At 38.1% G+C, this 11814-nt stretch overlaps 1 protein-coding gene across 3 annotated transcripts in view; it reads left to right on the forward strand.

Moving 5' to 3' along the window:
• Positions 1-6331, forward strand: part of ATAD2B (ATPase family AAA domain containing 2B) — a 79494-nt gene extending 73163 nt beyond the window's left edge. For 2 of the 3 annotated variants that reach the window (XM_075750505.1, XM_075750506.1), the window contains exons 26-28: positions 160-287; positions 1448-1576; positions 2938-6331. In XM_075750505.1, the coding sequence (XP_075606620.1) occupies positions 160-287; positions 1448-1576; positions 2938-2979 (299 nt within the window). In that variant the 3' untranslated portion in view covers positions 2980-6331. The remainder of the gene's footprint in view (positions 1-159; positions 288-1447; positions 1577-2937) is intronic. The other variant, XM_075750507.1, reaches the window with a different exon arrangement.
• Positions 6332-11814: the final 5483 nt, after the last annotated feature.

Raw genomic sequence — 11814 nt, forward strand, 5'->3', positions numbered from 1 at the left:
AAACATTCAGAATTCTGCAAAGCTGATGAATAATGTGGACTGCTACCATTGTGCTTGCTTGGTTCAAAAAAACCTAACAAACGAACCAAGTAAAATCAAACTGACGTGAAGAAACAAGCTGTTAATTTTGAGAGACTGTCATTGTTTTTCAAATTACAGGTATATTCAAAAGCAGGAAAATACGAAAAGTTACTGTGGAACAGTCAAAGCCCGCAAGTTTGGAGCAGGTCCCAGAGGAAGCACCGGATCCCTTACCCTCTGTAGTTGTTGACCATGACAGACTAAAGGTAATGGAACTGAAAAATGAGTTGAAATGTTAATGAAACTGCCCATGAAAAATCCTTCTTTCCTCTTTGTGAAGTCACGTTTCCTTTATTTTTAACTGCAAACAAATATTATGGCAGCAGTAACTTTAGAAGATGATTTGTCGATCAGTGTTTTTTGGATGAAAAGTTAATAAAACTACTGAATCCTTACTGTCCCATCATTACCACCTTTAGAAATCCAGTAATGGCACAGCAGTCCACTATTTTAATTGCAGGTTTTGCAAGTACTCTTATGTGTTAATTGGAGATGCCAGTTACTGAGTAACTGTTGGGTGCCTAGTAATTAGGAGTTAACATCATCTTTTCCCTTCCCGTGTACGTATACTTGGTGGAAAGAACTGTTAGTGGATTGGAAAACAAATTGGAATTTGTGCTGGTGTTTTGGCGTCATAGACTGAACCCCTGCTAGTTAATTTTCTTTCAGTTTTGTCTCCTTTTAAGCAAAGTTACAATAACATTTGCTGTCTTCTGTTGTAGAAACTAGCTTGACCTACTATGAAATTTAGGTCCCACTTGCTGTGGAGTACAGATGATAATCACTTTGGAAACAATAAAAGTGTTATAAGAGGAAATAAATTCTTAAAATTTACTATCTGCTAGTATTTTACTATGTAAAATACACACTTTCATATTTTGTTTATGAGCAGTTTTACATGTGTTTTCTCCCCCTTCTTTCATTGCAGCATTTTTTCAACATTTGTGAAATTCCAAATGTGTTTCCATTTGGTCCTCCTTACAATTTCGTGCTAATGCAAGTTCTTCAAAATGTCTGCTTTAGCTATCAAGGCAGTTTTTATGGTTTGCTTTGTCATAATTATTGACCAAGATGTAATAGGATGAAGTATCATTCAAACAAAACAAACATTGTCCCAGTTGTACTGAGTATAAAATCTGGGACAGGAAAAAAAAGTGTGGGTATAAGCGGAGAATTGAAAAGAGACATTGAGTCCTTTTGGATCTACATGGAAGCAGTGGCCTTACTGATAGCCAGATGTTTTATGTGTATGCGTCCCTCCAAAATAGGGCTTCAGAAGGAGATTGCATTTCTGATTTGTCCTTAAAAAAATTTTAAAAAGTGATTAAAGAAACCCTCTTAACTTTACCTTCCATTGTTCCAACAGAAACTGCTTGATTTGGTGGTTAAGAAAAGTGACAACCTGACCGTTGACCAACTTGAGAGATTGTATTCGCTCCTCAGTCAGTGCATCTACAGACATCGTAGAGACTATGACAAATCACAACTTATAGAGGTGATGTTGTACAGTTTCTTTTATTCTTTATCTGAATTTTGCGAGACTGGCTTTTCAAGAACTTAATTTCAAGTTAATCTATCAATTTATTCTCGTACTAGCAGACAAAAGCTTTACATAGACTTTGAGAAGGTATCTGTAAACAGAAAAACGTTTAGTGTAGTAATGTCTTAAAAACCAGGTTGTTTCTAATACTTTCCTCAGAAAAGGATTAAGAATTTAACCTAAAAGAGTGGAGGAAAAAGAGGAGAGAATACAGCAACCTGGAGAAGCACTTACTAGCAGAGTAAAAATGGATTAGAAGCAGTTTCCACATTTGTGGTATGAGTAACAGTGCATGTAAAGAGACTATAGGCACACTGAGCCAACATTGGTGTGGTTGCCCTTACTTGCATTTGCATAACTAGGCCCCAAAAAATTACGTACCTGTGCTCCATGCAGTTTACTGATTGTTGCTTTCATACAAGACCTTGAAAGTTTGCAGACTTTCTCTGAATCAGTAAGTATACCCTTGGGAAAGTACAGTGCAGCGTGATGTAAGCCAGTTTGCTTTGCTGTCATCCTTTGCCTCTGAAATGTTTGCTGTCAAAGGCCTCCTGTCTGCATCAACAGTGAGTTGGTGGTTTCACCATTGGTGTAGGCTGATCATAACTCTGGCCATGCGTTCCCTGCAACATCATTGTTCTAGCTGGAGGGGGCTTTGGATCAGCCTGCTGAATCAACTGATACCCAACCCTGCTGAAAAAAAGGACAACCATTGCTAGTTTCCAGTTGGATCGCTGAACACTAAATGTTTTTCTCCATGAATATTTTACAACAAAACCTGGAAAGGCCTTAGCATGGGATATTATAGAGTTCTGCAAAATACTTTTCAAAACATTTTCATGCTATTCCTCTGCCATCTTCACCTAAAAATATGTTGAAAGTCTGTGCCAAATGTTAGGTAGATTAAAAAGACATTTATTCAGCAGGAGTATGTAGAGACTGATCTTTACTGTGATGCTCCACACTGTGCAGATATGTTTACAGCTGATTCACCAATTGCGTAAGTGTGCAGTAAGACTTGAATTCATGCAGTGTGTCATTGCGATGCTTCCTTAATACATATTGAGGACATTAATTATGTAAGTGACCCTTAATACACTTGGGTTTTCTCATGGACCATCATAGTGGAGCACTTTTCTGCATTAATACTTCTTTTACGATATTTTGCTAGCAGATAGCAGCTAATAAACAGAAATACCTGTTTTATTAATTATTTGTTTAGATTTAAAAAAAGCCCACTAAATACAACTATGTAAGGTAACTTTGTTTCTGTCTCTGTATACTAATATATAATTGATGCTCTGTGTCTCTTGCAGGAGATGGAAAGAACAGTTCATGTGTTTGAAACATTCCTGTGAACTCGTCAAGATGGGTGGGTTTATCCTCTCAAACTGCTCATGGGAGAGCAGTCCTCTGAGCCATTCAGTTTCCATTTGCACCAAGTATGTGCAGAGCCTTGGTCTTAAGTGCTCTCTCTTTTTCTTTCTGTTGAATTTGGTGCTATTGTCTCAGGTACCTGAAACCAACCAGCCTACAAGAACCAAACAGAACTTCATATAGTTGTATCTGATATAAATAAAGAATACAATGCCACAGCTTGGAGATTTTTGGTGCTACAGAAACTGTTCTCATTTCTGCTCTTGTTCACTCTACATGCATTATCTTTGGGGAAACTTCAGACAAAGTGGAGACCAACACATACAAGTGAACTGGAAAGAGCAGATCTAAGTTGAATATTTTTAAACAGGCAACCTTTTTTAATTTTTTTTCCCAATTATTCTCTTCTCTGGGGTAATGGACAAAAAAAATCTGTTCTAAAGAAGGCAATGATGCATTGTGGTAGGAATCTTGAGTAACTGGATGTACAGTAATTTGAAGATGAGGCTCTCTAGAACTGCCTTTAATGTGCCTTTTAGTCAATTGAGAAAGATAAGGCTAATCAATTGGTTTGGATTATAGCAAATGGCAATGTTAGAAAGCTGTCTTCAGAATGAAGATCTCCAAAAGGATGATTTGTATTCTCTTCATTGGATGGCAACCAGTATTATGGTTCTATAATGCCTGTCTTGCTCTACAGAACTAAACTAAGACACACTGAAAAAGCCACATACTTTACCAAAATGGTGAAATTTCTTTTTCATTGGTATATATTTGTTTTAGAAACAAGTTACACAGTGAAACTCTTCTGTGTTGCTAAAAATGAAGCATTTTCCCACCATGTCTTTGTTTTCCATTTTGAGTTCTTTAAGAAAACCAAGTTTAATACTGGCAGGTTTCTTTCTGAAGTTCCATGTTTGTAATACAGCCTGGACTGTGCAGTGCAGGTAAGAAACTATAGTCGGTCAAAGTCCTGGAGCCCAAGCTCACTTGAAAATAAACCTTAAACTAGGCTTCACAACTTGGTCCGTGCAGAGCATTGTTAGTGTGGGGGATCGGAGGACAGCTTTTTGAATCGATCTATTCGGACCACAGTTCTCTGGGTCTGAATTGTGTAGTTCAGAACCTTTCCTTTCTGCAAACTGGAGAGAACAGTCTAGGCAGTTTCAAGAAAAACATGTTTTATCACAAAGCTCAGTATTAAAACCTTACCTGGGCTGATTTATTTCAAACCTACGTGGAAAGTGGTTTTAGAGAAGTTGGCTGGTGTTACTATCGTTACTCATTCAATGTGACTGTCCCTACGTAGCTGCGGAAGTGTCTTTCCAGAAATATGCAACACAGTGTGATTAGTTTTTAATTAGAGAAAACAGTCTTGGACTACTGCAGAGATACTGAGCTACCTCAGCTTTTTGTATTTCAGTAACCAACAGTGTTTATGGAGGACTGTAATCACTCTGCTCCCATTTGCAAACTGAAGCTAAGGTACTTGTCTCCACCTCTACGGCTAGTAGTAGTGTAGCGCTGCAGAGAAGCAAAACATGGGCCTTGGGCTACTGCAGTAATCCAAAGTGCTTTGTACATTGTGGTTAAACATAATTCTGTCTTAGGTCTTTTTCTCCCCTGAATGCCACTGGTTTTCTTTATAGCTAATGGCAGAAAAAGGTTTTAAGCATTCACATATGTCTAGTTACACCTTCTAAATGCAACCCATGCAGAAACACTGTATTTTTTAGGTGGGAAAGTGCGATTAAATACAACAAAAACAAGCAGAAAACACATTTTAAATGAGATTCTTTGATCTCAGATTTGATTATGGGATTTTTTTCCATGTTTCGTTTAGTATTTATTAGCATCATACCTGTTTGAGATATTTTTGTGTCTGGTACATTAACAGCATTTTGTATTTTGATGGAAATTGTTACAAACTTTAAGATTTGATTAAATAAAATGTAGCAGATTTTTTGTAGCAAGTTTCTGATAAAAGGGTTTTTTGCAAGTCTCAGGTTCTTGCTGCAGAATTTTTTAAAAATATTTATTCCAGTTTCCCTTACTCAAAGTAAGTTTTTGTTCAAGTAACAGCAGCACTTGTGGAAGATAAAACTGCATACATTTTTAAGAAGATAATAAATTTATATGTATTAAAACAGTTGAGAATTTTAGTCACCAGTGAGAGTGAAAAACAAGTTTGAGCTAATGCCTGGCATTAAAAATGGTTCTAAAAGGTCAGGTTTCTAAAGGAAAATTTTTACTGTCAGTTGTTGATTGGGAAAAATTGTAAGAGGCAACTTTACTAATTGAGGAGCTGCCATGTTGTTTTAGAGAAAAGTAGCTGATATCAGATGTTCTAGTGGACAGCTTACCTAAAATGATATACTCGCCTTCCTAGCCCAAATAACCACACTTCAGTTTTTGTTTTCCTTTACAGATGTCTGGTGGTTATAGAGTTATAACAGCTGTTAATCTATCCATGTGGTCTAAACTTGTTTACTCTTTGTATGTTTTTAATTTTTTTTTTTTTTTTTTTTGCCACATAGCACTGGCAAGAGTTTGTACAAATTGACCTCTCTTCCTTGTTTCTTGTTGTGAAAATTGCAAATAAACTCCTGTGTGAGTCCTTGTGCTGGGGTCAATGAAATGTGGCCGGCCAGAAGGAAGGAGGTTTCTCTGGGGGGGTTGGTGGGGCTGTCTTGGAGATAATAAAGTGGCTCTTGGGTGAAGTTGATGGCCATGGAGTTAATTGTATTTGCAAGCTTGAATCTCACCTGTGATTAATTTTTTTGTTTTGTTTTGTGTCCTCTGTATTGTTACTTGATTTCCTTATATGCCAATGTATTTATAGGATTACTGTTTTTTGTAATATCTTGTCTTCCTTTTTTTTTTTTTAAGTTGGTGAGTCAGCTCTGGTTTTTCCTTCAGACTCCTGAATGGCAGGTCCTGCAGCTGATAGTCATCTATTTTGTTTTTGTTTTTATTTTTTTAATCACAACATAAGCTTGAATTTGGGCTTGTACTTGCATCTTTTGTATCTTGTACATTGGGTTATTTAGACATTGGAGAGTCCTGTTTGGTTTCATTAACGTGTGTCTACTTTGTGGATTAAGTAGACTTCCTTCATCAACTATGGTATATTTTGGATTCTATAGTTTTATTCAGAACTGTGTTTAAATTGATGTTTTGCATTTTGACTTCATTTTACGTTAGTTTGAAGTAAGTTATTTAATTTTTTGAACTTCTGGAAATTTTGAACATTTTACTGTAATTTGTAATATAACTGCTGTGAAATACTTGAATAAAGATGACAAGAAAACACAGCTTTAGCTTCTTCAAAAATGTATTTAAAAGAAATGCTGCTTCCTAGCTGATTTCAGTCTTCTTCTTACCAGACCTCCTTGATTTCGCAGTTCAGATGTTTTACTGTGGGATCTTGCTGTTTAGTTACTTTGAGTGGTTTAATCCATAACTTTTGCTTTCAGTGTCTGTCCATTAAAGAAAAAACTTCCATTTTTAATTTTGACTGAAGAAGTGAAATTAGCATTGCACATCGGCGAGTGAATAATGTAATTGTTACGAAGTTATACTCTGTGCTTAAAAAATGTTTTATGTTCAGTTGCAGGGTACCACCCACGACTGCTTATAGTACATCAGCATCCAAGTAATACCAGAGTTTCTCATTAGAGGGTTTTTAAGGAAACACTCTTTTCTTTCTATTTATCAAAGTTGTTACTTTTTATGTGTGGGGTTTGGTTTGTTTGAAGATGAACTTCTAATATATCTAGGAATTCCTTTAGTTCCCCCCCCAAATTACCTCTAGAAGCTTGCTCTCCTAATGTATGAATTACCAGATGAGAATCAACCTACATCTTACTGGTTGGCAATTTATCTGGAGCTAACAAACTGCATGTGATGTATATAATGTGGAACGGAGTATGAGGAGGTGTTCTGTAGATCTGTTATGGCCTCTCTTGAGATGTAGGACATAGAACGCACCTGCTTGTTTTCCTCTTTCCCTTTCTGTGCCCCTTCAACCATAGGGCTCCTGGGCAAACAGCCAGTTGAGGAAGAGGGTAGTAGTAACTTATTTCTTTGACTCCAATTCCACTTTTATATGAGGCTTTGAAAGCACAATTGGATATAAAATATAATATCCTTTATATAAATATAATGAAGTAGTTGATCAGTCAGAGCCTGGGCTCATTTTGTATCAGCATGGTCAGATGTGTTGTTTTGATCTGAATGACACCATCTTAAGGGGTTTGCAGTCTGTGAATAAAGAATGTAGGGTATGAGGTCTTGTCTGTCTTTTCCATCTTTCAGGAGTGGTGATGGCCACGTTCACAGAATAGTTTCAGGTCTGATTTCTGACAGTGGCTGTAAAAATGATCAGTCAGAAGGGACAAAACTGCTTTATTTGAGCATTGACAAGAGGATTCTTGTAAAAATACTTGGTGAACTTTGGTGCTTCAAAAACATGAATTAGTGAGGAATAGTTGGATTGCGTCTCGTGTTGTTAATAAAGCCGTAGTAAAAGCTTGTGCAACACTCATTTGTCAAGTGTTCACGGCTTAACACTGCTTCCTTCTGCGGTTCATTTCTGCCTTGAATGTAGTTTTGAACTGCAATTTCCTGTATTTCCTTAAATTTGCAGTGTTGCTTCCTCCTTTAAGCCCCTCAGATAATTTATTTAAATAAATTAAAAATGAGATCTTTTGTTCAGTATCTCAGGTAGGATTTGGATTTGGACTTGTAATATATGGTTAAGCTAGCACTGCAGGTGAATAAATTCTGCAAGCTAAATCAGTAAACTGATTAATGAAGCCAAACACTTCATTTTTTTTTCTCTGCCTTTTATGCATCACTTGTGGTCATGCAACTATTATGTTAAAATGAGGGATTATAAACTTTAACATTAATTAATTCAGCCTCATTCCATTTCTAGGTGAGTAATTTTTTTATGGTGTGATTATTTGCATAGGGAGTATATTTCAGTTGAACCCACTGACAGTAAATGGCTGTGACTACTACTAAATGCCATTTATTTTAGGAATGCATTTGAGTTATGCTAGATAGAGCCTTTCTTTAATAGTAGAGAAACCCCTTTTCCTTTAAAAATACAATAAGCTGCTGAGATTGAAAATGGATTCACCACTTTTGGTGGAATGAGGTGGCCATTAAGGTTTGCTGATACGTGGATGCTGATCTGGAATAAAGCTGCTTTCAAGTTTCAGGTGCAGAAGGTATTCTCGAGTTAAGCGGTGTTAGAAGGCTCCTCACATTGAGTTCCGGGAGTGGGACAGATTGAGAGCAGAGGAGGTTGTCATTCAGGCTTTGCGTGTCAGGCACTTGGGATGCGTTGGCATATTGCAGAAGTTGAGTCGGTTCTCCTGTGGCAGACTCCTCTCTGTGTTTTGTTCTGTTTACTTCTGTCTCTCGGCAATGAGAAATTTGGCAGAGTACGGGGGAGAAACGTCCGGGTCGTCGAGACTGGATGGCTGCTGGGAATGCTCACACCATTTGTCATCTTGGTTTTTGTGGAGATGAATTACGTTGTGATGAAAACCCCTTTGCGTCAATGTAAAATACGAATTGTGCTATAACCCAGAGATGGTTGACTGTTGGGAAGTAGGAGTCTGTAGAAGACTGAATGACCTGTCAGCTTTGGGACTTGAGATTGGGTGGAAGGAAAGACCTGGGGAAGTTTCAGAAGGGCGCTCTTTGAAGTATTTATTCAGCAAAGGAAGTAAAGCAGAGATCAAAATACAGAAGATTAATGCATCCTAGAAAATATGTTAAATTTGGACTAAATTAATTTGCTAAGAAATGGACTCTTTGTGCTGTAGAGGGAAAAGAAAATAATGTTGTTTTAGTTGAAGAACTATTTGTTATCTCCAAAACGCCAGCTCTAGTTCTGTCGTAAAGGTCTTGCGTTCCCTTGCTGAGTTGGTTATATCTCGTAGGATCCCTTCTGTATGTGGAGGCTACCTGGAAAAGCAGCGATACCTGGTTTTGGTGAGAGGCAAGGACAAACTGCCCATCTGTTTTAGGTGTCTCATGAAACAATTCTGCAGTGAATTTTGAAGTGATGCCCACAGCATTCTCTGTGACATTACAAAAGGTTTAGTGAGATAAAGGAAACTTGAATAGTCACATGTTGTGTGAGACTATTAATATCAGTTTAGTAATAAATTACGGTTTTGTGTAGACATTTTAAGTATTGGAATTATAAGCATGTAAGACTACATTTTCATGAAGCACTGGAAATGTAACTGGTTTAAAATTAATGTCTAGCCTTTATATTGGGGTTAGTGTGCCTCAGTCTTGCTCTAAAATTTAAAGCATGGCCAGAAGGCAGAAAGTTTTTTTTTGTAAAAATAAAAAGCTTCCTTTTCACAAGATTCAGAGACAGCCACAAAAGCACAAGCTGAGCATAAATTTTACAGTGTTAATCTTTTCAATACATGAGAATAAATTTGGAAATGGGAATGAGCTGACACCTAATGATGATTTAAATGTTTAGCAATTTGTCACAAAAATTTGGGGTTATTCACGGAAAATAATGTCAGCAGAAAACACTGGTTTGTTGAATCTGATGCACGTATGATTTAATCACATGCATGTGCAGGTTCCACTAACTTCTGTATGGCTTAGCAGTCTTTGCAAGAAAGGCACCTAGTCTTGATCTGCAGAGTTTGTACATCTACCCACTCTTCAAGCTTTTCATCAAGTGGTTAAGCTCACCGATAGAAACGTATGTCTTATTCCTCACTTGTTTTGGTCCGGCTTCTACTTCCAGGCACTGCTGCTTGTCTTATCTTTATGTTCTAGACTTTTCATATATAGATTCTGCCCTGCCCCGCACCCCGCGCCCCCCCCCCCCCCCCCAAAAAAAAAGATACTAATGCACTGTGATCAAGTAGCCTCTCAGTCTTCTTTTTGCTGAGCAGAATGAGCCCTTTATGGCTTTCACTGCATTTTCTCCAGCCTTTAAGTCAATTTGGTGGCTCTTTTCTGCAGTAGGTCAATTTTTCAACATCTTCTAAAACATTTGTTCACAGAGGAAATTGATGTGATGCTCCAGCATTGGTCCCACCAGTGCCATATATAAAGCTAAAAATCACTGATTCCTACACACTGTTCCCCTTTTTACACATCCAAAGATCAATTTAGTCCTTTTATGCCATGAAATTGGGCTGGGAGCTCTTGTTGCTTGACTCTTCTCAGACTTGCAGCTTTTCCTGATGCCGTTCTCCATCCCGAAAGTCAGCCTTCCTCGTTCCCACCTCTCTGAGGTCCCGCTTAGCTTTATTAAAAGAAGTTTTGTGTTAGTGGTCCCAGCCAGCCAGAGGAGCCAGCACGGTACGTAGGACTTGTTGGGTCCTCATTAGCTCCTGCTCTGCTAATCTCTGTTTCCACAGGTTTTTGGTGATTTATGTCTGTATTTTCCTTCAAGAACTCTGGAAGAAGAGGATCGCCCATTAGAAATACTCTGATAATACCAAATTGAGAATTACTCGAATAGATTAGATATTCCTCAATTAATCTGCCTATTCTTAGCCTGTTTAATATTTGCTGTCTGAATACTGTACAGTGAGAAAGTTGAAGTATTTTGTCACATGCTGTTGAAAATCTATTACCTTATCAGTCAAATGTGTAATCCTGTCAGTGAACACGATCGGGTTTGTGTGATACAGCCGATTTTCTAGAAAATCATCGTATTTATTCTTATCTCTTTGATTCATGACCAGTTTCGTTAGATACCGTCTTTCCATTTTTACTTGGGATTGATGTCAGGTGAATGCCCCGTAATTACCCAGTCATTTCACTTGCCCTTTTGCTAACTGTCACGTTATCAGCACTCTTTTGGAAATACCCATGTGTTATTAAAAATGAATGTGAGCAGGGCAGAGACTTCTGGCCTTTCTGGAGACGCCTGAATGTTCAGTTACCTCCTGTATTGGAAAACCCTGACCTGCTAGGGAAGGTCCAATGTCCTCTCGGGTAGTATGCAGTCTGGACGTCTTAATCCCCATAGGATACCTCTTGCCAAACAGAAAACGGGCATGTGAGCCACTCCCAAGCACTCCCCGCCACATTTCCACTCTTCATTTTCCCTGGAAAAGCTGTGTGTGGCGTTTATATGTTCCAGAACATAAACGGGCAGCTTGCAGATAAGCTGGGCGTAAATTGAAGGAGGTAAAATTGAACTTGGTGTCAACAAGTAGTGGAACCCTGCGTTCATTGGACACGAGAGTAAATAACTTACTAAAAGACAATCTCTTCTAATGGAAACAGAGTGACTACAGAAATTTCAGTGGGCTTGGAAATTTCAGCTTGATTTGCTAGAGCTGATTATTTTTAACGTGGGTGGAAGAACAGGGTTTTTTGTAGAGCATAATGCTCAACTCTTAAAGCATTTGGTGTGTCACCTTCACAATCCAGTTCACCGATCCTTACTCTGATGCTGTCCATTAGCGCAAGGACATTGTATTACAAATCAGGGACTGCTTGGTTTAAGTTGCCAAGAAGTGGCAAGAAGTGGGAAGAAGGAAGAGCTGACGCTTATGTAGCAGTGTCGCCAGTGACTTCAGTTAGATGTTATCTAAAAGTGAGAAAAGGTCACTGATGCTGGACGATGGAGAAAGTGTGTGTATTGCCTGAGGTGCGAGGCATGACTGCTTTTTAGGCAATCTTCAGCTTAGCCCCACTAGTCATCACGATTCCTAGTTCTGTATTAATTTGCTTACAAGCGACATGCTGAAGTTGCCTGTCAAGCTATTAAAATCCTGGGTTACCAGTGCTGTTCTCTGGACAGGTCG

The sequence above is a fragment of the Balearica regulorum genome, chromosome 3, assembly GCF_011004875.1.
Source record: "Balearica regulorum gibbericeps isolate bBalReg1 chromosome 3, bBalReg1.pri, whole genome shotgun sequence".
Classification (NCBI taxonomy): Eukaryota; Metazoa; Chordata; class Aves; order Gruiformes; family Gruidae; genus Balearica; species Balearica regulorum.